The 27785-nt window shown below is 39.6% G+C and overlaps 1 protein-coding gene across 1 annotated transcript in view; it reads left to right on the forward strand.

Annotated features, from left to right (window-relative positions):
* The window catches only part of TPK1 (thiamin pyrophosphokinase 1), a 314822-nt gene that overhangs the window by 248899 nt on the left and 38138 nt on the right, over positions 1-27785 (forward strand). Inside the window, exon 7 of the mRNA XM_082480043.1 lies at positions 863-974. Coding sequence (XP_082336169.1) covers positions 863-974 — 112 coding nt within the window. The remainder of the gene's footprint in view (positions 1-862; positions 975-27785) is intronic.

A 27785-nucleotide genomic window follows, 5' to 3' on the forward strand; every position in this document is an offset into this window, starting at 1 on the left:
GTTTCTTAGAAAACAAACTGTGCCAGAACTCTAACATTCAGCTTCGTCTTTTTTTCATTCTGTGAAAGATTTCCACTATCTACTCTTCCTTCCAACTGTTCATATGCTGATACCTACCCGGCAAGATGTTCACACAGGGTCTATAAGTACTAATTAAGAGCTTGGTCAAAAATCCATCATCATTAATAGCTGCTGTTTCTCCTACATCCCATGGACTTGATAGTTACAAGATGAATTTGTCTTAGATGTACAAAAAACGTGTTTTAATTTCACTTTGTTGTTCTTACTTAGTGTAAGCACGTTACTCTAAATATTTAGCTTAATTTCTCTAGCACCTAGTTAAGTTTCTGTACGTATTCTTCCTTCTGGGAGGAGTACATGCCTGAAGAAGTACATGAAATTTTACAGCTGTTGTCAAAATAATGAAGGCGCTTCAGTGGTGCTTTGACTAGTGTTGTTTAGGAAGTGAAACACAGCTGTTTAGATGAGGAAAAAAATGAATGAATGGGTCAGGACGCCTTCATTTCACAGGAATAAAGAGCCTAGCTTTGACAGAAGTGCTTCTTCAAAAAATGCCAAGGGAGAATAAGCAAAGCCAGATTCTGCTTAGAAAAGCTCAGAAACAAACTTTTTGAAAGCCTTTTGAAAGACCTTTGAAAGGTCTGGAACCTAAGCACATGTCTCTCTTCCCTCTGTAAACATCAAGGACCTGAATTCCTGCAGCCAAATATTCCTGAGCCTTTGGGGAAAGTTCTGGACCTGTCTGCATCTAAGTACTTTCTGTTTTATTTGCAAAGTCTGTTGGCAAATGCCTTTTGAGTCCCTGGCAAGCACTGACTCCAGAGGTCCTTCTGTCTTGCAGGGCAAGCACAAGCTGCATGTGGACACAGGACTGGAAGGTGCCTGGTGCGGCCTCATCCCCATCGGGAGCTCCTGCGAGAGAGTGACCACGACAGGCCTCAAGTGGAACCTCAGTAAGTCAGGTGCCTCCGGGTCTGTGAGTTTGGCATTATCCTAGCTGCACATTTACACCAGCTTCACCAGTGCTGAAGGGCCCTATGTGTTTGAAGGTGGAACATGACATTGAATCCCTGCCAGACCATTTTTTTTCTAGAAATGTTTAAAAACGAAAAACAAAAAAAAAAAAGAGAAATATATTTAAACTCGAGATATGGCAGGCAGAAATGTGTTTTCCATTTGAGAGTCATTGTGCTGTTTAAATAGAGCATTTGTTGAGGTCATGATACATTACCGTCTTGATACATTGCCCTCCAGGGAGGGGAAGCCGCGAGTGCCTAAACTCCTGGTTATAAAGCATAAAGTTACAACAAATAATAGTGTGATACAGATTATTAAAGCTACCTCACTTCCCCTGAACTGCTTCACGTATATTGTCTGTTTGTCAACTCTGAATGAATAGATCTTTTTCTTATTTTAAAGAAGGAAAAGGTGCATTTGCTCTAGAACAAGGACATTTATCTGTAGAGAAAGGAGGTTTCTTGACCAAAAAAAATTGAAACAATCTTCATCTTCCCATACTGAGTCATTCAGGATGCATGTACTCAGGAAAACAATGGAATAGTTTAGATAAAGATTCATTAAAACTTAAGGAAACCAAAGCAATGATTGAGAACCTCTGGTCTTGCAGTCTGATTTACATGGCCAGACTTTAGAGACATGCCATGTAGAAAAGGCAGTTTGCAGTGTGGTGCCCTCGTTGGATAATAATTAATCTGAGGTTGACCCACTGTGCCAGCCAGCAGCACATGTGCTGGTACAGGGAGCGTCCTGTACCACTGAGGGTTTGAGGATGTACAGTTGAGGAGGTGGTAGCCATTAGTAGCTTGCTAATGATAAAAGATATAAATATGGCATTAATTTCAAGACATGAGACACTTGTCAGGTGAAGAGCTGTCTGGCTAGTGATGTTTTCATCCTTTTAAACTGGATTGTAAGAGCTCAATATATTGTATAAGGGACATTGTCTTAATTTGAAAGAGTCAAATATTTTCATTTGTACAGATAAGTAGAGCTGACAAGTAAGGTACTGAATCTTCATCTGCTCATCTCCTGTTTTGCAATGGGTTCTGTGGTCTGTTGCACTGAGGGACTGCTCGTTTCTCCATAAATGTTTTGCCTTCCAGAGTGAGGTGAAAGAAGCTCAAGCCAGCCTCACATTAATCAAGGGAGCATTTCTGAAGCCTGTGTCACTTTGCAAAAGGCTACTGTGTGGATCAAAGTGTGGTAGATTCTGTAAGGTTGCTGTTCTTTCTTGCAGTTTTGATTATTAGTTTTTCAAAAAAAAAGTTACTTTTCAGATACATCAGATATTTTTTTTAGTTTAATGACAGAAATTTCATCAGATTTACAAGGTGCTCATTAGAAAGATGGTAATTTTAATGGTGCTCTGTCTGCTCGCACAAATTACATGATGTTGTTACTACTAAATTACGCCTGCCTGACCTGCTGAACCTAAGGAGAAAGGCCTTAGGAGTCTTGCTGTGCCAGATGGAGGGGAACACAGTGGGAAGTTCAGTGGTAACAGGTAGTAAGTTTGTATATAGCATTGGTTGAGATATCAGTTTCTGTGATGTTTATTATTCTGGTTGTGCTGTAATAAACTTCTTCAGGTTACTTAGGGGAATGGCTAGATATGGACCTACAGGAATTTATATTATACTTAATTTGGTCTTTTTCTTTTTCTGGGGTAGAAAAAGGTACTTAAGTGACTGTTTCCTGCATGTTAACATGACACCAGCATCTCTGCTTCTCCCAGTCCTTGTTGCTGTCAGTTTCCAGAAGGAAACCTCAGACCTTTAAAGTGTTTTCCTTAGTGATGTGTACACTGCACCCCATTACAGGCTGCACTTTCAGTCTCAGTATTCATGCTTCTCACCGGTTCCTTCATTTACTTCTCTGCATTTTCATCACAGATATATAAAACCAAAAGTGATCTGGTCTTCCTTGAAGATATTTAATCTATCATCTGAGACACCAAGGTCATTACAACCTGAAAGTACTCTTGTGCCCAAGTGACTAGAGCTAACCTTTACTGATCCACATACAGATTTTGAATCAGGTTATTGTTGAGATACTGATAAAACAAATAGAGTGTAGTTGCATCCCCCAAAAGGGAAACCAATATCTCCAATACAGCATGTGGTTAGTTGTGACTTGGTTGGATTTTTTCCCTAATAAATAAGACTTACATTCAGATAGCCTAAGTTTGATTTTAGCCTTCATTGTGTTCATGACTTCTGTGCTGCCTGTAGTTTTGCAGTTACTTTCAAAAATGTAATTCCTCTTGTAAATTGTGATGGAGAATCAAAGGCTCACCTGGGAAGAAAAGGGAATGAGAAGATCATAGAATCATAGAATGGTTTAGGTTGGAAAGGACCTTGAAGATCATCGAGTTCCAATCCCCCTGCCATGGGCAGGGACACCTCCTACTAGACCAGGTTGTGCAAAGCCCCATCCAGCCTGGTCTGGAACACTTCCAGGGATGGGGCCTCAACAATTTCTCTGGGCAAAGTGTTCCAGTGCCTCATCACTCTCATAGTGAAAAATTTCTTCCTGATATCTATTCTAAATCTCCCCTCTTCCAGTTTAAAACCATTACCCCTCGTCCTATCACTACATGCCCTTAGAAAAAGTCCCTCTCCAGCCTTCTTGTAGGCCTCTTTCAGATACTGGAAGGCCGCTATAAGGTCTCCCTGGAGCCTTCTCTTCTCCAGGCTGAACAACCCCAACTCTCTCAGCCTGTCTTCATAGGAGAGGTGCTCCAGCCCTCTGATCATCTTCATGGCCTTCCTCTGGACAGGTCCACGTCCTTCTTGTCCTGAGGACTCCAGAGTTGGATGCAGTACTCCAGGTGGGGTCTCACGAGAGTGGAGTAGAGGGGCAGAGTCACCTCCCTCAGCTGGCCATGCTTCTTTTGATGCAGCCCAGGACATGGTTGGTTTTCTGGGCTGCAAGCACACGTTGCCAACTCATGTTGAGCTTCCCATCCACCAACACCCCCAAGTCCTTCTCCTCAGGGCTGGTTTCAGTCCATTCTCTGCCCAGCCTGTATTTGTGCTTGCAATTGCCCTGACCCACATGCAGGACCTTGCACTTGGCCTGATTGAACTTCATGAGGTTGGCACTGGCCCACCTTTCAAGCCTGTCCAGGTCCCTCTGGATTGCATCTCTCCCCTCCAGCGTGTCAACTGCACCACATATCTTGGTGTTGTTAGCAAACTTGCTGAGAGTGCACTCAATCCCACTGTCCATGTCGCCAACAAAGATATTGAACAGCACTGGTCCTAGTACCGACCCCTGAGGAACGCCACTCGTCACTGCTCTCCTCTTGGACATTGAGCCATTGACCTCAACTCTTTGAGTGTGATCATCCAGGCAGTTCCTTATCCACTGAGTGGTCCATCCATCAAATTCATGACACTCCAATTTAGAGAGCAGGATGTTGTGCGGGACAGTGTCAAACACTTTGCGTAGGTCCTGGTAGATGAAGCCTGTTGCTCTCCCATTATGTGCCAAAGTTGTAACCCCATCATAGAAGCTCACAATATTTGTCAGGCATGACTTGCCTTTGGTGAAGTCATGTTGGCTGTCACTGATCACCTCCTTGTTTTCCATATGTCTGAAGTGTGACATGGATGTCAGCATTGCTGCTGATGGCTGGCAGGGACAGAGCTTTCCCTGTTCACTTGTTAATGGCACTGACCACACACCTTCATAAACCTCAGTGAATAAAATGCTCTGATTATAAATTCATTTTCATATCTAAATCATGAAAGAAATGGCATTTTTAAGCCAAACATGACATGAAAAGCCTTTTTCTGCAGTTTGTTACAGAATTAGTTGAATGTGACCTAACAAGTTTGTTTTTAAAAAGTAGCATTTGAGTTCTCAAAATACTGGTTTTAAGTGTCTGGGCAATAAACTAATTCCAGAATTTTAGTTATGTCTGAACAGTCAAAAATGATGCACTAGGTGAGAGGGGAGCCCTAGTTTTTGCCGATAATAATTTCCAGCAACTCAAAATTCAAATAACACTGCATGATGAGGAAGAGCTGGCTTTGCATCAAGGTTTTAAATGTTTAACACTGATGTCTGTCTGAGCATATCTAGATTACTCTGCTGATTAAAATTTGTGAAACCTTCAAGGGGTAGTCAAATGTTATCTGTATCTAATCTACAGGTCCTGTCAAGAGACTTCATAGGCTCTGAATAGAAAAAGTCAAGGATTAATAGCTAAAACAGAAGCTGTACTGGGACTGAGAGTAGGCTACCAAAGGTCTCATTGTAATGGCTGAATTAGATAAACCTGAAATCTGTAAACTATTCTGCCAGCAGAGAAACAATGATGTCTTGATTATATTTTTAATATCGCAGAATTCAGTATTTTTGGTGTGCCTGTGTGAAGATGCAACAAGTATGCATGATTTTACGCATGCTTATCTCAATTATTTGCTAGGACTTGGTACGAACAGAACTTTAATTTATTTTAGTTCTCATCTTATAGGTGAAATAACTTGGAGAAGAAAGTGGAAAATTGGAGAAAATATTTTTTATCCATACTTGCTATTGTGCAGCACACATTCAGAACACATTATAAACATATTCTTTCCAATCCCAAAGGAATGCAGATCTTTTCTCTATTAAAATCTGATTTACAGCACAGGAATCAGATAATGCTTTATCTGATTTGACTCACCTGGCTGCTTGCTGATAACAGTTCCCTTGTCTAATAAATAAATAACAAAAAATCTAATAATGCCAGAATTACCCAGCATTCTTCATTAGGTCCTCAGTGGTGCTTTCATGGAAGGTGAATAAGAATGACGGTACAAATCACCTGCAGTATTCATCATATATGAGGTTGGAGGGTAATGGTAGGCTTTCCTAGGAAATGATTCCTATTCTGGAAAATTACTGTAGAAAAAAACTTGCCAACTAATTTACTCTTCATCCCTATGGCCTTTGATATGCTGTATGTCATACCTGTACTGATAATGCTGTTTATATATATAGAATCATAGAATCATAGAATGGTTTAGGTTGGAAAGGACCTTGAAGATCATATATATATATATATATATGTAAACTGTGTGTGTATGTGATTGTGCTTTCCAGATAATTTTCATGCAAATTTGCTTCTTTAGGCAGGAAGTTAAATTGCTATAAAATGCTACCATTCAAAAGAGCGCCACTGTCATTTCACTTCAAAAGGCAATAGCAATAACAACAGGAGCAAGACCTTTCTCTAACTGTAGCAACAGAGCATCCAGTGACTACTAACTTCACAGGTAGATAAATAGGATCCAAAATCTTTTTGATGCTGTTTATGTTGTTAGTAAAATTGAAATGTTTGCACTGGTTTTTTTCACTGTTTTAATTCATTGGGATTTTGTTGATGTTGCATTGTGAATGGAACATAAAGATTACAAAAGCAGTGGGGTTTTACGTCTCAGGAGAAATATGGAGTCAAAAAGACAAAAGAAAAGAAGTAACTCTTTCCTTAAAAAAGAGTCAGAGGGTAAAGGACTGTTCTGGAAAAGGCTGTAAATTAGGACAATGGGCAAGTATCTGTGTGCTAGAGAAGCTGTTTGTATAAGCACTCTGTAACTTGTTTCATAACTGAAATAGTTTATATGGCACATTTTGCTGCCCCGATTCATTCTGACTGAGGCAAACAAAGTGGCACTCCCGGGAGTAGCTCTGTTTTCAGTGGTAGAGTAAAAAGCTTCACAGCTGGACTCTCTACTTCTCTGCCTTCCTCTCTTTCCCACCCTTCTCATGTTCTTCACTGGCAGAATACTCCCAGTCCATCAACTGTGATCTATCTTCAGAGCTTTGGTGATGTATTTTTTCTGTTACTCATTACAGCTGTAAAACCCTGGATAGGGCAGGGTGACAGAAATTATGCTGCTGCTCCCAAACCTTTGGGTGGTTTTGACCTTTGGCAAGCTATTTGCCTACAGAAGAGCTGCTGTCTGCCTTCCAGGGTCACATCGTTTATTACAAGGCAAGGCCTGCTGAAATACTTTTCCAATAAAGCAGATGTTCTGATGGTGGCAGCCTGGCATCCCACTGGTTTACTGCCAGTCAGCAAAAGCAACAATGAGGGCATTGCTTAGCATTTCATGAAATGATTTTGAACCAAAAAGACCATTTGGCATACATTAAAGGATTGATGAACAGAGCACTCAGTTGTGCTGGGCCCCTAAAGCTGTATTTGCATTTTTTCCTGAACAGCAGCTTGAAAACTCAATCAAACTTTGTGAAGGGGCTTGAAATGGGGATTTGAGGTCACACATTCAGTCCATTTCCACATATTTCAAGGAATGTTTGGAATTAGCGGGAGGGAGGTTTGGTTCCAGCTCTTCTTTAGCAAGGTAGCAGGGTCCTGGCATTCAGCTTGGAAAGGCTGCTTTAAAGTGATAAACAGATATGCTCTTCCAGATCACACTGTTGGGGCAATGTTACTGCTGTAGGACTCCACTTACGGAAAGATTCATGTGAGTGCCTTACTTCTGAACTAGCTCAAACCACTTCCAGTGGTAAGTTTAGCCCAGCTGGATGGCCGTCTTTAATGGAACATAGGGACATGTATATCTGATCATTCCATACAGCAGTAATAGGCAGTAATTGCCAGGAAGGGGTTGAATAAAAAAATCTCAGAGAGATTTCTCCAGCACAGCTGTGCACAGAGCGGATGGCTCTCCACAACCTAAGTAATACCATCCTGAAGTAAACTGGAGACACTTATTTACATCTAGCTACATTGCCATGACACATTGCAACTATGGAAACTAAGTTAATTATTAATATAGACGTGAGAGGGTTGTCAAGAGAGCAAAATGCTGTTCTGTCCCTCACGTCCCCTATGTTATTTCAGTCTCTCCTTCTGCTAATGGGAATGTAACCTGGAGGTACAAGGAAATAGGTGCTCTGCTTCAGCCCAGCTTTGGTGCAAGTAATCCTCATCTCTCTGGGGACAGTAGCTTGGTGAGAATACTAAAATCGCATGAAAATCAAAAGCAACCTGCTGCTACTGAAGGATACAAGTTGTAAAGATAGAGAGAGATCTGCAGACTGCCAGAGAGCTACCGTTTAGATGGGTGGGGGTCCAAAATAATTCAGCGATGGCTCTGAATTTTCATTGGTGAGTGCAAGGGCAGAATTTGCCCCAAGAAAGAGACCTTTGAGTTTATACTGAAGCCATTTAACCCTAAAGGCATTCTCATCAGTCAACCTGCCCATATGGATACTGGGAAATCATCTCATTTAGACAACGGCAGAGGTAAAGATGAAACATAATGGTGTACTTGAATGAAAGTCAGTGAAAAATTGGCCAGAGTACAAATGCTCGTTTGTCATATCCCTTGCAAATATACTTTAATTGTTTTCATATTTAAATGCCCAGAATCAGCCATAATAAATGTAAATGTCACACTGTCGAGAGATTTCCAAAAACAAGAAAGCTCTCTGAGGCATATAGTGAGTTATTGCTGGTTCCCAATGTCTCTGCAGAACCCCAAAAGGGCAAGGACCAGTAGGAGGACAAATCAATCACGTCTGGCTAGAGTGTCTCAGAGTTAAAAAATGAGATGCATTTGTCTGTGGTGACTCAGTTAATGAACAAACGTGCTATTTAGAATTTTGGAGGGTTGTTTGAGTAGGTAGGCGTTACTGTTAAGAATTGACTCCTCCTTTCCAATTTGTTTACAGACCTTTTAGTTCTCTTTATTTCTTAGTACATACTGGTGTACGTGATTGATCTCTTCTCCCCAAAAACATGACGCTAGGGGAAATTATTTCCTCTGCAGCAATCTATTCCAGTACCTTAATGGCAAACAATTGTGGCTATTCCCTCTACAGTGTCTCAATTCTTCATTCACTACTCCCTTTGTAAACACTTTGCACATTGCATCTGAGGGGGCCCTGTTCTCTGCCAGTTTTTGCCTCTAGATGTTTGTGGAAAAGAAAAGGTGGATTTTTCCTTGCTGTTATAAGAAGTTCAGGAGAGGACAAAAGGCTGGTGGATGTTGTCACTGACTTTTTTTGTATGCTTCTAAAAAGTTATGTTTTGGCTGTAAGTTGTTTATGGCATCCTGATGTGTAATTAAAAAGCTGTTAACAACTGACTGTAGTGAGAGTGCTCTGGAACTATTAATTTTAGATGTACGTATCAATTACAGACCGCTAAGCAAATCTGTTGTTTTCAGGTGAGTTGGAAAATACAAATTTCTGATAGATGAATACATGTCTTGCCATAGAAGCAGCTGTGGCTTCTTTTGGGCAGTAAATACACATGGGGGAGTCAGGGCAACATCAGGAAGGAGAAGAAAAAAGAGAGAGAGAGTGGCAAAACTGATATGTGAGGAGGTAGCATTTGGGATTAGAAACATGTTTGGGAGAGAAGAAAGGGCAGATAACATCAAAATGTGGGAAGATATGAATACAGAGATTGAGAAAATGAGATCAGAGGTGTTTCAAGTAGACAGTTGACATCTTCCCTTTTGAAGCACTGAATGGAGACCAAAATTTCTCAGTCTTATTATATCTCTATTGTTAGCCATCTTCTCCCTCATTTTCCACTGCTGTCCAGGCATAATAACCTACTTCTACTTTCAGTAAACTGGTAAGCTCAAGCAACGCAGGCCTGTCCACTGGGTCTGCCTGGGTATTGATCCAACAGCAAAAGATGGCATTAGACATTTGATTTGAAAACGAGAAGGAAAACTCTTTACTTGCACTCTTATGGCTACCAATACAAGACCTTGAAATTAGGGAAAAACAGAAACAGATAATTAAAATGAAGTAATGTTTTTGGATGTAATCGTCTTTATAGATTCAGGACACACCATCGTTTAGTGTCCCAGGCGTATCCTCTGGGAATGAATCTTGAGCCGTAGTTGAAGGTGCGGATGTGTACAACCTCAGCTTCTCCCACGGCAGAAACAGACACCTGGGAGGAATAAGGTGAAGTACTGCTGAAATGTGGGATTTCCTTGTGGCTCAGGCCATTGATTGTCTGGAGTTTTTACTCTATGCAAGTACTACCTACTTACAAGTTAAGCCATTCATTTCTCTTAGCACCCAAGCTGAGCTCTCAGCACCCTGACATTCCTCTGCCTTGGTCCTGGAAAGCACAGGATACTCCAAAATGAAAGCCCCATGACGAATCAGGGCTCAAAGTGTGTCAGTTAAGAGGATACTATTTACTGAAAGAGTCTGGCCTGCTTGGTTAACGTGACTTTATAATTAAAGGATGAAAGCTAAAGAACCTGAATTAAAATTTCACAGGCAGACATTAATTATGGCATCTCATAGCTCTCAAGTCTAGGACTTTGCAGCCTTGGCCTTTCTTAAGAGTCATCTTCCATATGTATTATATCCAAGTGAATGTGGATCCCTGTACTATTAACAGGTAAATGTATGTAGCATGTCACATTGTATCAATAGAGCGTAGGTCAGTGTTTGGTAGCTGAGTTTCCTGTGTTGTCTATGTTTTTAAGCTTTTCCTTGTATTTAACACAAAAACATTGATAAAACCAATGAAACCTTTCAAACAAGTCCAAGTATTTTTACTCTATTTTAAGTGGGTGGTGATACATATCATTAAAAAAATAGTAAATCCAAATAAACAGGGGTAGAATGGATGTCAAGAGATCTTACAATCCCTATAGCTTTCCTATGGCATCACTCCTGAAAAACCCAAAAAGGTTCCTCTTTTATAAGCTTTCAATGTTGGGGGTTCCTTCATAACAGCTTCTTTAGAAAGTCTGCTCCAGTTAGATTTTTTTTTTCTTTTCTGTATTCTGCAGATACAGCATGTGATAAATATATTCTCATGCTGTTAAGGATTAGAACACAGCATTTATAATCTAATTGCCAATAAGAAATCTCAGTATTGTATGTTTAGGTTTCCCAAGCGTAGGACATAACTCTATAATTTACACAGGCACCAGCAATACCACTGTATCACTGCTGATTGGCATGCCACTTAATGATGCTGTTTATAAGACAATTTTCTAATCAGCTGCGTGAACACTCATCAGGAGCTTGCTTCTTGATTTAAAGCAGAGGAGTTGGAGAGAAAGATACAGTTTGTTTTGCTTATAAAAACAAACCAGGAAAAAAGCAAGTTATAAAGAGAAATATCAGGGTTTTTTTTTCCCTTTTATAAAGTATTGATACAGGGGGAAAAAAAGGCAAAACACAGTTATAGAGAGCTTTGTTATCATGAATCTGGATTATGCATTTAAAAGCTCAATGTAGAATTTAAAACTGTGGCATGATGAGTCAGTATTCTTCAGGGTATTTCCTTTGTGTATTTTGAAATTGGATGATGATATCTTAAATGTTAACATTCTGCCTTTTAACAGGTGTTATATTTCCAATCATTGTTTACTAATAATTATGTGATTTGATATTGTAGATAGTCTGTTGGGTCTAGTCAGTTGAAGCTGAAGTGTGGTCAGTTTCCCATTCATTTCACATGTCAAATTTCAGTTTTCATCCCAATAAATTTAGCCAACCCTCCCCCCTACTCGAAGATTAGTTAATTATTCCTTGCCTTCTTCCTATCTTATTTCATTCTTTTGCTCTGAACTGGACAGAATAGCTTTAATTTTAAAAATGTTATCTAAAACACATGTAAGCTGGATCAAATGTGTCCAGCGTGGAAACAATTCATTATATGATTTAAGAGGTTTTAACAAGATGAGCCTCAGTCGACCTGCACAATTTATGAATCGCTTTGGTACACACAAATAAAGTACCTCTTCCAAATTTATCCCCAAGTAATCATTGTAAAACCCTTGTAAACACACCTTGCTATCCTATGGTCTGTATATCCAATGTATGTTGAAGAATTCAAGTTTTATGAAAACTTTAAAGATTAATACTGATCCTGTGGAATTAATGGGAGAATTGCACATGGACATTAATATTAGTACGTTAATCTGGAGGTGACTCTGTCCCTTCCTTCTCTGAAACAGAGTAAAGCCCCTTATTCATCAGAAGATTTAGGCATCCATGCATTTTCAAACATGTGACTAGTTCCGTGGAATATAAAGGGATTATTCAGTGGGTAAAGTTAAACATGTGCAGAAGCACTTACTACAAGTCAAACTCTGCGGCAGGAGATATAACCTTAAAAAATGCCTGAAATGGCTTTTCTATATGTAAAACAAGGTGGTAGTGACTTTAACTCAGTCTCTGGGGTTAGCTGTCAGTGCTGTTTCCTATTCAAATATCTCTTCTCACTCACCAATGCTATAAAGCTCCCTTTTTCTAGCTCTGCATGTTTTTTTATGTATTGCTCGTTGGCTGTAGTAATTTACATGACTTCTTCCTGATTTTACTGTTGAATGTCCAGGCAAAGTATGAAGATATGGCAAGACAAATGACTTTCAAATATTTCTGGCTTCTTTACTTGTAGTTAACAGATGTGGTTTCCTACCAATACAGCTGTCAGGTCCATGCATCAAGTAAATTTTTCATATGAGGATTCTGGAAAAAAGGGCTCTGGATACCTACCAGAATTTTTAAAAAATCATAAAGTTTTCATTAAAATAACCAAAAGCATTAGAATATGATACGTATCTGCATAGTTGTAAGAGAACAAAACACTCTGGATAGAGTGAATCAACTACAGTGGATTTGAATTATTTTTTGTACACGGCTAAATATTTCTCACACTTTTGTGGCTTTGTCTCCCATATGTAAAGCAAGATTTTCAATCCACATAAAACCATGTATGCAGCAAATGCAAGGCACTCACTGGGGAACAGGGAAAATTTTCCACATCATGTTATGGGCTGGAACGTATGAAATACTAACACCAACATAAATCTTAGTTGTGCTAGAATAATTAAGGATTGTTCCTTTTTTATTTTAGAATTTGAAGGGATGCTGTGTTTACTTTTTAACATTCCAAAAGCCTGCAAACTGTTTTTTGGCAAGTGCAAATCAACAAATGCTGGCAATACTCTGAAAGACATCTTTCTGTTGTGAGCTTATGTAGAGATTTATGTTGCTCATTTGCAATGTACAGTAGGAAGGTTGGTTGGTTCTTCAGAGCTTGTGCATGCCACTTTGCTGCTGCTTTTTGTTACCCTGTGTGTGTTTATGTTAGTATAGTTCTGGAACAGACCTCGACGATTTAAGACTTGTCTTGGATTTTTGGGAGCTCTCCTGCTGGTAATTAATTTTAAATCCCAAATATCTCAAGCAAACATTGTTGTCAGTGCATCTTTAGATTAGCTTCTGTTCCTTTTAATGCTTCCGCAATTACTTTAGTGTCCCAGCTGAAATCACCTCAGAAGAATTTTAGTAAATGTTGTGAAATTCACTTTTTCCAGTTTACTCCATTCTCTGACTTCCTGGGGTAATGATTCCCTAGATGTTTGTCAGCCTTGGTTTTTCACCCGTGTTTACTGAATTTTGTGGTCTACCTTCTCTGATGCCATTTGCAACAAAACCTTCAGAAGTTAAGTCAGTCTTTAAAAAAAAAAAAAAAAAACACAAAAAAACCTTAATGTGTCATCATGGCACAGCACCACTTGCTGACTCAGTGGGTAGCACACCAGGCTGGGGATCCAGCAGTAGGGCTGGAACACATCATTAGCTCTCATTAGTATACTGTCTCTCCTCTCCTACTGTTTGTCTTGTTAACTCTTTGGGGCAGGGACTGTCTACTATGCTGAGTCTGTACAGAGCACCCTGTCCTCCCTGGTAGTCACGTAGTACAGGGATAAACATAATTAATTGCAATTGGAAGATGACTTCTGGAGTTACAGTTGCAAGTTAATACCATGGAATGATTCCTGATTTTAAATAAATGCATATTGTGCATGTGTTAGAGGCTGCATCTGGGTTATTATCCTCAAAAATTGTACTGTGGAAGGAGAAGAAAATCATTGTTTAACATACAGTGCCATCTACAGAATAGTTTGTGCAGCCTCCACTTCATACATTATATAGGGTTTTCAGGTTGCTTTTTTTATTGGTTTGTTTCTTTTCTTGTCACAGCACCATTGGCATTCACGAGAGTGGTTTAGTTTTTAGTGGATGCCTGCAGAATTGGAGGATGAGGATGAAAGTTTGAGAGCCCAGGGGCATAGCTGAGCTCTTGCTGAAGTGCTGGGGTGCAGTTCCTGCTCCCTTAGCTGCTGCTGCTTGGGAAGTTGATTCTCTTGCCAGGATACCCAAATGGGAGGTGGTTTGTGTGCTCACCCACCTCAGCTATAATCTGCAATCTGTGTAGGCCAGGCTTCATCAACAACACCTTTTCTTAATTTTCTTGTAGAAGCCTAAATTGTTGAGGTTTGTTGTTTGTTTATTTTTAATATAACTATTTCTAGAAATGCTGTAACTGAAGCTAACTTTCCTAGCAAGTAGCGACCTACTACAGCAGCCTGACAAGTGCGCAGAGGTGGAAGAAGGAGGGAAGACACTAGAGAGGAAAAAGTCCCTCTGGAATCTTGTTCTGAACATTAGGTAAGCACCTAATAAGCACCCTGTCAACTGCCCTCTCTGTTAGGGGTCAGTTTAAATGGGGGAGGGGGGGGTGGGTGGGAAGGGGAAGGTGTCCTCCCACGTTGTTACCTAAGCATATGCTGTAGAGAAAGCTGTTAAGTAGCGGTTGTGTGTTTCTATGGTTCACTGGCTGGAATGACAGTATTGGCATTGTAGGGAGAGTTGGATTTAATCCCCCAAATCTTTAGAGTGCTCTTCAGACAAATGTTAATTTTGGTGCAGAAAGCTGGATATTATAACATTTTTTAAAAAGACAGAAAAGGTGAAAAACCACACAAATATCACTCCTTCCACTCTCAGGAATCCATTATTTATGTAATATAGCAAATTAAGTTGTTGTAGTTACTGCAGAGCAAACTTGTCTGTCCTCTTTTGTCTAGCTTCTGAACATTGGAAGTTATCTGACCTTTAAGCTGTTACTAGCTCAGGACCCACTGTTTGGCATGTTCAAATTAGTGACGTTGAAAAAGAGAAATGGGAAGGGAGGGCTGAGAATGAATTCTGACATCCAGGGCAGATATGAAATAATTTTCTGGCAGGCGATCTTACAGAGAAGGAGGAGGAAAAAAAGAGAGGGGTCTTGGATTTTTTTTTTATAGTTAGGTGTGAAATTCAATGTATTTAAAGTAGCAGCAGAGATAGACTAGGAGACTGAGTGTCTGAGACAGCTGAAGTTGCATGTTAAATAGAGTTTATGAGACTACTGTGCCATTTCTCACCTGCACTGTCACAGTCGGTACATGTGAGCATGTAGGTGAGTGGGGGTGTATGTAAATAATAATTCCTCTTTATTTAATATACATTAAACCTGAAACGGGGCAGAAATATGAGTTAGCAGAGTGCTACAAAATGTGAAGGTAATTATGTAGTAGTTATCCTCAACATTTCCATCTTTAAAGTGGTTTTGAACTGCTTAAGTGCAGCAGTTACTACAGACTGTGATTAGATAAATGGATGCAAATGGTAATTGTAACTGATGAATGATTGATGATGGCTTTATATGTTTATCATTATATACCGTTGTAAACACTTTCTTCCTCAGCAAGGATGGAGCCTGTAGGCAAAATGATGATGTATTGAATATGAATTCAAATTGTAATATTTTAAAGAGTATACAGGGCCAATATTGTAGGCTGGGATAACCACAGAGCTGTTATGTGAGTAACTGGTGAACTTTGTGGTTGATATCAATGGGCTGAGCACCAAACTTCTTCCAGCTGATGTTCAGGGTCTGAATACAAGTACAGCTGGGAAGGTGGGTTAATAGGAGAGAGGGCTTGAAAGTGCAGATGGGGAACCTGAGTACTGTTGAATGATGATTTTGGGTGGGTAGACCCACCAATCCACTGCTCAAAAGGAGAAGAGGAGACACCATTTCTCTTCATTTTTATATTGCTTCTCATGGATCCTCACTTTCTTCTCAATTTTCCAGTGTCCTGTCTCAAGTCAACCTTTGTGAACTTCTTCTGCCCTGTAGATTGTTAAGGTCTATAAGACGTTTACAATGAAGCCATGGGAGTTAATGTCATACACCCCCATTTTAAGAGCTATTTGGGACAGAACAAGTATGTTTGGATAACTGAAAGTTGATGGGAACAAGGAGACCGTAGAAAAGCATGGTAGATAAGAGGTTCATATAGTCTGAATGATGCTATAATTCATTTTGATTTGTTACCTGCCATTTGCTAATTATTAATCACAGTAGCAACATTTGGCCGTTAGGTTAATTTAAAGGGACTTTTATTGCAGCAGCTTGAGTTTAATGTCAGCTTGTTGTGTATCATACAATGCAAGAAGTAACCTGTGGTAATTAAATTACAGGCTAAATCTTCATTCTACATAAATTGTTCTATTCACTGAGGAAAAAATAAGCAGGATACTGTCAAAGAAAAGCCCGAGATTATTAGCAGCCTCAGCTCCCTGCTCTGTTCCTTTACATCGCTTCACCTGCAGTGCTGAAATCTGGCTGTTATTTTTTCTATGGCATTGTAGAACTGACAACAAACTTGCCAGTTTTTTGTATCATGTGCCTGCCCTTGGGTTTGTATAAAAGTAGTGAATTAGGTTCTGTTTTATTGACCTTTTAGATGCGAGGAAAATGGTAGTCCTGTTTGCTTACACATCAAATGCTGCCAGGCTATTGTCTGCATTAACCTTTGTGGAGCACCCTGATGTGATTGTTACCCTTGCACCAGCAACACAGGTGCCAGAGAGAATTGAGAAGGGATAAATTGGAGGTGCCATGCAAAACAGCTCAGTTAAAGACATTTTTCTCCTGCACTGAAGAAAAGGTGTTCTGTATGTGTTTAACTACTTAGCTGGTCTGTGAGTCCTGTAATTTGCTTAGCCAAACAGAACTTCAAAACAGATGGTTTCTAAATTTGGGGAAAATAACCATTTCAGTGTTTTTTCCCTGTGCAGTCTGCAGTTATGCTGTAGTACTGAAATTATTTGAAAATTAAACCGGAAAATAAAATTGGGATCTTTATCAACTGAATACTAATTTCAGGAATGTACACTTTTTAGTATGTGTTAGGTTTTCAACTGCACATTTAGCGTAAGATTTGTTTATGCTCTGATTTAGTGTTTCTTGCTGCTTACTTGCATAAACACTACCAAATCAGTCAGTTGGAGTCACCAGTGTATTTAGTTCCCAGCTGCATTTGCTAATAAAAGGAAGAATGACTAGTTCCCTCCTTTGTAGAGGAGGAAGTGGAGAAACATAAAGAAATAATTCATTGTGTTTACATAGCACCGCCATCAGCAATCTATATAGGTGCCTTATCAAAAGTGTATTACCTTGTCTGGAAAATATTTTTGTTGTGAGAAACTGCTTCGTTTCCGAGTCTCTTCATTGAGGAAACTCAGCTACAGAGCATTTGTCTGGTCTGAGATTGTAAGTGAAGCTAATCCAAAGGTAGGAATCCTAGTATCCTCAGTTGGGGGTTGTTTTTTATCTTGACAGAAGTAAATCAGGACAAAGGAATTCATTGTTTGATATTTAATATTATTTTAATATGCATTTAATGTTATCACACATAGTTACTATTTCGAAAGTGTATCTAGTAAAATTATGTTTAGAAACAGTGCCTTTCTCTTAGAACATATGGTCAACTATTGGTCATTTTGTATGCGTCCATCCCTGAAGGTAAAGAGGTTGTGTAGGTGTGAAAAGAGAGTTACATTCATTTTCCTAAAAACTCAAGCATAATATTTGGTATGCACTTTAACAGCCCTTTAACTGTTAGTTGTCAGTGTGAGAGCACCTGTGTACACTCGGGTAACCTTTGAGATAACTCATTGCCCAAGAACTGAAATTATCTTGGGTTTGGGATTACTGGAGGGAATTTTAGGGTTATGACTCATTTGATTCAAGTCTTTGCTCCTTCAAGCAAGCATGTTGTCCACTGCCCAGCCGGACGCCATGGTGCAAGGCAGAACTGGGTTGTGGAACTCATTGCCACAAGGTGCTGTGTGGACCACAGATACAAATGGATTCAGAAGAAAACTTGACAAATTAAGGAAGAAGGATCCAGTAAACACAGCGGTAGTGTCTCAACCTCAAGAAATCACTAGAGCTATAGGTCCTTTGAGGAGGGATGTGCTGAGGGAAATACCATATTGCCCTGTCTTTTAAGTTCTTTCCTAAAGACCCATTATGGACCATTGCCTGAGGCTCCTGTGTCAGTGTCCTACTAAAATAAATCCTTGGAATGACAGCAGTGGCTGCTATTGACCTCTTTTGACCCTTAGAGTCTGTAGCTCTTTTTCCTCCTGAGAAAGCAGTTATATTCTTCCTATTGGCCTCCTCTTCCAAGCTGTTTTGTCCTCTGCTCAGATTAGGGTCTCATCATTTGAGTTTAAATGGTCCTTTCTTGGAGAGAGGACTAGAACGATATGCCCTTCTTCAGAAAGCATTCTCCAGTACAATGTACTGCCTGTACCATGGCGATAATATGTGTTTATCTCTGTTGAAAACATCTAACCTGCTACATCTTTTTTAACATCTCTAGGGTCTTTTGGCTAGTGCAGTATTGGTCTGCTGTAAAATGCATCCTTCAACTGCTTGCTGAATTGTCAAACTTGGTTGGCAATTGAGAGTCTTCCTCAGCATTTTAATGGACTCTGGCTGCAAAGGTTTCAGAGGAGGACTTTTACTCCTTTACATGAAAACCTGTTTTCTAGCTGGGGTTCCTAAAGGTGGCATTATAGGTCTGCAGGTGTCAATGGAAGTGGGTTTATGGGCCCAAAGTGTGGCGTTTGAAGCAAAGAACGAGTTGACTTCCCTTCTTATTCTCTCCTGAGTTTTTAGAATTTTTAAGAGAGAAGACTTTTTTTTTTTTTTTGGGGGGGGGGGGGGAGGGGCGGGGGGTGTAACAGAAAACTGGTATTACTGAAGCTTCCCTTCCAGAGGCTGTGAAATAAATACATGTGATATAACAGGGTACACACCTAAAATCTTGAGCTGTAAGAGTAGAGGTATACATAACTGAAAGCAATTACCATAATATGCCTTAGGAAGTTGATCTTTCATTATGTAATCCTGTTAAGCGGTGGTTACTGACCACAAGTGCATTCATAACAGCTCACCTGACGGGTGGAAACTCTTTACTGCTTTCCTTAAGCCCTCTTAATAATTAATAATTAAATAATTAGATAATTAAATTGACTATGAGTTGTCTTCAAATTCAGCTCATTTGTATCTTCCCTGTGTATATAATGTATCTAATAAGAGTATACAATCTCTGCTGGCTCAGAGGGAATGCTTTTGGGCAGGATATAGTCTTGAACAAGGCCATGTTGCTTTTAGAGTTGTAGTTTTTATGTAAATCAGTTTTAAGACTGAAATTGCAAACTGAATGTTCCATGGGTATCTTCTTGGCATGTTGCATCACTGGCTTGAAAGGTAAAACTACAGTATAATAGCCACTTGATGATGCTTTCTAAGGGCTGTAATGTTTCTTTATTTTGCTGCAGATATAGTAGCAGCTGGCAGGAGCATAAGGTTGCAGAATTCTTACCGCAGCCGTTCTAACTCTGTGGCTTTTATGCTACTACATTACATTTATGTACAGGGTGATGGGAAAGGAAGGGGAGTGAAATGTATTTGCACATTTTAGTAACAAACCCCAGCATTGACGGATTATATTTTATTCTGAAAGAAATGCTACTTTGGGAGTTTCATCTGATGTCTTAATTTGCAGCTTCATTGGTTGTTCTTGTGATCATTGGCCTGTTGCGTAATAACCAAAATTCCAAGAACCTGCTTGTCTTGAACTGCCTTGTCATGAGTTCACACCTAAATCTGTAAAATATTTCAACTTCAAATTTAGAAAGGTAATTGAATTATGTTATAGGAAGCAGAATGTGTTATTTTTCACATCTTTCTATAAAATCCTCATATTTTAGTACCTTGCCTCCAAGGAACATCAGGTGAATGATATCCTTCACCTCCATATATCTAGCCATCACCATGCAAAAGAGAACCTCTCTTCAGTCTGTTTTTTCAGTCAGATGCTTTGACTGAAGTATTACAGAGTTACTGTAGAAAGTAATTGAAGTAATATCCAACAAAGGGTTGTGAATTTTTCCCATATGCAGAAGAGAAGTATTATGGATATTAGTTTTGCACTTTTGTTTTTTTTTTTTTTTTTTTGTCTCTTGGGTCTGGAACCTGTGCAGCCTGTTCTCTACAAAAAAAAGACAAAAAGAGAAAGGAATCCCCAAAACTAAGACCCTGAGGGTAAATACCTAATCATCCCAGCTGACCAGTGGCTGACCTTGAGCAGGTACAGTCTCAAGTCCAAAACTGGTACTTTTGAAGTAACTTTGCCTTTTTGCAGTGTTACTTTGTGTTGCATGAGTTGCACCATTTGTGTGCCATATTTGCCTGTTCTTTATGCTTCTGTAGCCTAAATTACTCTGTCTCCCCACCATTTAGGTATAATCACATGTTGGAAGAGAAATAGCCCATGAATTGAAAGTTACAAACATGAATGTTTCTCAGTCTTGTGTCCTGGGCCTTACAGAAAAGTAGGGAAACAGCAGGTCCTTTGTGACAAGCAATGGCAGTGCTGTGCCTGGCAGGATAGTGAAAAGTCTTGGATTTCAGGAATCAAGCTGCCCCTTTTGGAAGAGCGATACATAATGAGTGAAGTGAAATACATAATTTTTCTCATGTGATAAATCGAAAAGAAATTGATGGGAAGAGATGATGCAGAAGCTCCTGCCCCCTAATCAGTGGTTCAGCTAATGTACGGTACTAGCAGGAAATTTCCAACCTGCTGATTGGATTGCTTCAGAAGAAGAAAAATCACCCCATTGCTTGAAAATGCAGTGTTTTGTCTTGGAAAGAAAAATGCATTAAATTATGGTACTTAGTATTTTAGACCGTCTGCCTTGTCAGATCAAGCTTCGCTGGAGCTAGTAGAGGCTGATTCAAATATATAGTTTCTGCCATAGCCTGGAGATGGCATGTTAGTCTCCACTGTCACTAATCTGGCTGGGAATGACAATCACAGTGATAATTACAGGAGAACTCCAGAGTCTCATAGGCAAAACAAAGCAGATTCTCCTCCATACAGAATTTGCTTCTTGAACAACCAAAAGCAACAAATCAAATCCTCCTGTGTCTAACTGATGCCGGTCGCCTGATACAATCGGATGACATTTGGTATCAAAGCAAAGCTAATTATTAGTAGAATTGTATTGCCTTGCATGTTTTAGTTTTGAAATACATACATATTCATTATTCTGTCTGCTGTTGAAAGACTTAGCAATTGGTTATTACTGTTAGATAATTACTAAATACATCCTGTTCTTCTGGAACTTGGATGAAATGCAGACTCAGGAGCCAGCAGGGAATACTCGGCAAAACTGAACGGTGCTAAATTGAAAACTGATGAGAACGTGCTGCTTTCTGCAATGCACAATTTCACTTTGGAGTACATCGGGCTGAGATGGTTTTGAATTTTGTTCAATACTGGTTGCGTGTGACTATGCTGTGTTCCTTCAAAGTGAGTGCCTGGGCAGCAGCATGTGATCCTACCTGATTGCCTTGTCCTTGGCTGCATATAACATAGTAACATACAACACATGAAGTCCAGAACAGATGCAAACCGTTACGGGTGCTCCTGATGTGAAAATGGTGGAAGATCTAAGAGAGTGGATAATTTGAGTAATGGAACCGCACATAGTTAAAACAGGAAAGACACAAACACTTCTTTGGATATCTTTTGTGTTTCCATGGATATAGTCAGCCTTCTGGGGCTAGGACTGGGATTATTTCCCTGGGGAAATATTCTAGCTAGGTCACAACTGCCTAGATTAGGGCCCAGGCAGAGAAGTTGTTCTTATCTTTGAATCTGGTTGGGAAGTTACCAAAATTACAAACCCGGAAAAAGACTTCTGGTGAGATCGGTGTGCCCTTTCCCGTAATTACTGCTAGTTCTGGTTTAAGGCTTGTCTGTCCCACAAACCATTTGTACAGAATGTTACCAGCTTTTAGTCGACTGTGTATTTTTCAGGCCTAAATGAGTAAGTGTATGTGCAAACATAGGTGCAGTGAAATGTTGCCTATTAAAAACTGAACTCATAAAAACCTGTTCTAAAAGTAATAGACAATCAGCATCTTTTTTTTATAGAGGAAAATCAATTTAAAAAGAAACAACTCTGAATATAATTAAACATCGTAACTCTGGTTTATATGTGTTTAATAGGTATAATAATACTTACCTACAGTATCTCACAGGAGCCTTCTGAAGTTTAATTAATTAACATTTATAAAAGCACACTGAAATCCTAAGATGAGAATAAACTCCAAGTACATTGTATTGTTGCTGTTGTTTTTTTGAGAAAAACCTGGTACTTCCAGAGATCCAGAACGCATTTTAGTGTTCCATCATAATTTTGCATTCACATAATTTTAGCATCTCATTGTTTTCCTAAGATTTTCCTCCTCCTAGACTCACTTAAGGCTGTTGTTTGCCTAAAACCCAAAAAGTGTATTTAGAGCAACTTTAAATGTTTGGTAAATAGTATTTCTTTCCTAAACCTTTTTTGTTTTAATTTTCTTCAGAATTGTCAGTCATAAATCAGAAGTACTTAAATAACTTATAGCCGATCTCTGTGACAGTATTAACATAAACTCAAACTATGCAGTCTAGTGGTATTCAGGGCAACTTCTTAACTAGTGGGAAGACTGTTAAAAGTCCTGTGATAGGTCTCCATAGTTTATATTTTCTCGTTACAGCAAATGAGTCCATCAGCATGTTTTTTTTCGAAAGGAAGTTTTGCAGGAAAAATAAGCAAACGAACAGCTGCAGAGCCTCAACTTTCAGTAGGAATGGAGATTTGGGGAGCAAAAGGGGTCCTCGGAAAGGATGGCATCACAGCTAGTTCATTAATTGTTGTTTTAAAGATGAACTGTTAATCAGTTCTGAAATTAGACCACATCTTTAGTTAACTAGAGAATCTAAAACCTTTTTTCTCTGTATGTAGGGGAGAGGGGCAGAGCTGTCAGACAGGCTGGCCTAGAAGTAGGCAAGTGTATTTTCACTTGTTTTGGGTAGATGCTAATTTTTCTTTGGGTTCACAGTTGTGGCAAAATATTTTTAAACCCAGGAAATCCTTTTTAATATATCTAAATATTTTTTTCCCCTCTTTATATCTACATTGAAAAAAGGCAGTACCTGGATTAGGTTATATTGAAGCTGTTTCGTAAGTTAAATCAGCCTTATTTTTTCTTTTTTGTTTTGTATTTAAACTGGCATTTCTACCTTTTAATCTAGTTTTATTGTCATTGCCACTACACAGATAGATTCATGTACACATCTTCAAAGAAACGACTCATCGGTATCATTAAAGGAGTTAGTGTCACAGGTCTACGGTCTGAGGCAGGAGGAAGGACTTACCACCAGAATTAGCCAACTGAAGGCTTAGGAATCACTGGGTGCCTCTGTCGCCTCGGGAGAAGCTCTAATAATTTATTATTATTAGGGGTTATGGAGGACCCTTAACTTTTAAGCAGCGCTCTCTTCAATACTGGCTTTTCCCCGTGCATTTCTTAGAGTTATGAGATGGAGGAGGACACAGGCTTCATTATGTACAAAGTGTTTAGCGTTTCTGTGGGTTTTTTTGTTGTTTTTTTTTTTTTTTTTTTAATGATCTTATACCAACATGAATATCTACTGCCATGAAAAACCACTGCCTGTGTTCTGGATAGTTGTTCCAGTATTTTGTCTGGATTTGACCTCATAAGAAAAATATTTTTTTATTATACTCCATTAATGGTTTCAATTATATTTTAGACTAAAAACATGGAAGTCCAGCAGATGGGAAACTGTGCTAGGAATCATTAGACTTGGGCATTTTCTCGGGTTTTGCCGAGTAACTCAGGGCCAGTCCAAGCATACTTCTCTGTGCTTCATTTTCCCCACTTCAAAAACAGGAGTAAAGCCACTGACATCCTTTAAGCACTGCGAGAGCTACTGATGAAAAGTTCTGTAAAAAAGCTAAGGGTGCCGGTGTTATTCCTGACTGTGTCGCTGGATGCACTGTGTAACTGCGGCAGAAGACTGCACTCTCCATTGGTTTGCTTCTCTTCCCATCTTCTCATGGTCTTGGTTCCTTTGACTGGTAGTTTTTTCAGGACTGGGATGATGATTTGTTTTTTGTTTGTACAGTGCCCAGCACAACAAAGTCTGAAGGCGATGACTGCTATCACACTGGTTAATAAAAACCGAACTTTGTAAGTTGATGGGATAGTTATGGTGATAGCCTGTAAATCTGTCCTGCACAGAACTGGTTCACTCTTAACTTGTCGAATTTTTGTACTTCCGGCATTTTGATCTTGCAGGTTTTCGCACTGTCTAGAATGCTAACTGTTGATTTTTAGGCAAGTTGAGATACTTTGAGAGAAAATGCAGTAGCCGTTGGTCAGTTTTTTAAGTATATTGGCTCCATTGTTTTCACAAAGCTGGTCTTAGGTATGTGTTTCTCCGTCTTCCTAAATTTACAAGCTCCTTTGCCTTTTCAAGTGAAACTCTTTAAGATCTTGTAATCAAACCACAGACAGCTAACTTATTCTTTATTTAATCTACAGTGTTTGCATGGTCTGTACTTCCAATTCTGTATAATTTAAATCCTGTGGAATAAAAAAATGCCATTGCATATTTTAGGCTGTAGTTTTGGCTTTAGATGTATAGGAAAGAGTGTTTCTGTTCACTCTGTTTAAGCAAGTACTTAAACATAGAATGATTTTAAAATGCCTCAGTTCTCATCAGATTTAACAGTAGTGCTGCTGAAAGGCTCTTGCCAGCTCTAGGGATTGGTATTTTAGCAATGCATTTTTAGAAGGGAGAAGATTAAGCTCATGAGGTCTGCAGGCAGTAAAACTCTGAACGGATCGTCAATCTCTGCAGCCTAAAAGCTACTCCTCTGGCCTTCGGCGGGCTCCACATCTATATGGTGTGCGAAGGAGCCAGCTATGCAGTCCTCACCTGGCCCTGCATACCCAGGAGGTCACGGTGCCCAGGCATTGCCCCAGCCACGTCAGTGCTGGGGACGACCTGAGCTACTTCAATGAGGGATCCGAGCAGAGCTGCTGAACAGGTAGAGGGTTCGCCTGTCTCCGATGTCTGCTGCATTTCCCCGAGTCTTTAAAATTCCTGCGATACCCACAGGTTTTTCTGAGGTGAAATGACCTATAAATATATCAGACTCTCTGAAGATATGTTGTTCTATGCCAGTCAAAAGGATAAAGACATACTATCCTTACTACTAAAAATAATTGGAGAGGCGCCAGTGAGGAACCAATTTAGAGAAATTATTGCGGTGAGATGGATCCCTATATAATTGATATTTGGTACGGACAGATTTATGGAGGTAGCTGTTACAATACTATTAAATACTTAGCTGAATCACTTAGCTCTGTCACTTTTATTAGCACAGTTTTGCACACTCTTTCCATGGTAATTTGAGCTGTGTATTTTTTATCCTTTCTGTGACTTCCTGCACTGCAGAAAGACATCTTTAAAACTCCCAGTGTCTTCCGTTATGCTCATGATAGGCAGATTGCATTGACATGGTCTTCACACAGGAGCAAGCACCTTTTTCTTGTCCTGCCTTTGGCAGTACTTCCCCCCTCCATCTGGACAGATCAGCTGGGGTTTTTTCCTCACTTCGTGCTGGAAACATACTGCATATCTATTATACTGTGTTCAAGGAAGCCGAATTTGCTTTTTTAATACAAGCTCTTATCTCTTACCAAGCATAGATCTACAAATACTGTACTATGTCCCCTACAGCTATTCTCTGTTTAGAGATTCTTCATCATGTGTCGGACAGATGGCACAATCAGTGGGTTGTATCAGAGCATTAAAAAAAAGAAATTCTTTCTCGCTGCTTCTACCCAGACTGTTTTGAATTCAGTGAGATGCAACAGCTGTAACACAATCTTTCAATGACAACTCTGAACATGGTGATGGGGAGAGTGTTGTTTCATTTGAAAGTCAAAAAATACATAGAAAAAATGGCATTAAAAAGAAACGTAAAGGGATTTAACAGAGCTATGAAGGTTGCAAGGTTAAGAACCTGACTTGTTGGAGTTTTTTATTTTCTTGGCTGTCTCAGATCAGAGGTGGATCTCCATTTGCAGCTGCTGATACAAACAATACAGCACTGTTTTTCCTTCTGTCCAACATTTCTTAAGACTGTTCCATCATTTGTCATTAAATAAGGTATTTGGTATTTAGAGGAGCCTTGCCAAAGCATCAAAGATGCTTGTATTCTTAGTGAGCATGACAGAAAAAGTAGCATTAATAATCTAAGCATTTGCTGAGAGGACAGCCCTAGATTTCTGTATTGGGTATCTGTTGTGCCTGACCATTACCAAGTCTGCAGGCATGATTTTTTTTTTTTAATATCAAAGAACCTGAAATGTTTGATAAATGTGAAATGATATAAAAAATAATAGATCTTGTGGTTTAGTCCTCATCCTACACAAGCCCTAGTAATCTTTTCTTTGTATGCTTTGTTCCCACCCATCCCTGTCACTCCTGCTCACAAGAGAAGTGGTCCTAGCACAATTCTTGTCATGGCTCCCAGCTTCCCACAAGGAAGATACGCAGTCAAATAAGCTGCCAGTATGCACAGAGTAGGAAGTATGGTCTTGACAAAAGGTTGGAAGAAAGATGAGAATCTCTGCAGAGCTGGCAAGGAGCTGCATTACAGAGATGAGGGTGGTTGGAGGTGGGAGAAGGAAGGCACTGGGGGAGCTCCTGCCTTCTGACTGCCAGGTGAGTGGTCCTGGAAGCCCCCCGCTGCTGTTTATCTTCAGCTTACTCCTGGGGAGAAAGCCTGGCCTGAGCTTTGTAAAATAAGCATGCTGTCCTTTTCTGTCTCCAGCTGCCCATTTTATACAATATACCATAGGGAGGAGATACATCTTCTTTCTTGCTTGGATCATTATCCACTTTTCTGCAGAACACAGCTTCTCACTTTATATCCCTCCAATCTTTATGTTCCCTGGTTATATCACTACGGTCAAACTGCTCCTGTAACACTGGTTTAAGTGCTTTTATTCCTAGAAACTGCATCCATTTTAAGCTAACCTAACCCTGCCGAGGTAAACTTGAGCTATATGAGGTGCTCTCAGCTAATACAGGGAATTACACAAGAATATCTGTATCAGTTTAAATTCATATTCTATTTGACTCTGAACAATTTTTTCATGTTAGCAAGTCCTAAAAGAAAGGAAGTTTTTAATTTAATCTTTTAACAGGGGGGAAATGAGAGTACAGACTAGAAACAGACGTTCTTCCCTTTGTGTTGCTGCAATATTGAATTCTCTACCTGGCACTGTGTGGGAGGCAGTTTGGATTGTGGGACAGGCTTGATATTTCTGCTAAATGATCAGCAGGTAAACGATTGTGCTGATATTTAGTTGTCACCTTTTAGGTTCAATAGTTTAACAAGTCACTCTGACAGATGAGGTGGCTTTTGCATCTCAAAGCTGTTTGGGTAGCATTTACTGCATCTCATTCTGTGTACTTCTTCAAAGCTGTTTTCATAACTGTGATGACTAGAGGGGGGCAAGGAAAAGGAAAGGAAGTGCAGCTGTGGGTGCATCCTGACAAATGCAAAAAGTCCTGCCTGAGGTTCTTGACCCAGGTTTTGACCACAGAAGTACACGCTGTTCTGTGTAGTATTGTGATGTTCTGTGAAGCTAATGCCAC

The sequence above is a fragment of the Vanellus vanellus genome (genome assembly GCF_965231255.1).
Source record: "Vanellus vanellus genome assembly, chromosome: 2".
NCBI classification, from domain to species: Eukaryota; Metazoa; Chordata; class Aves; order Charadriiformes; family Charadriidae; genus Vanellus; species Vanellus vanellus.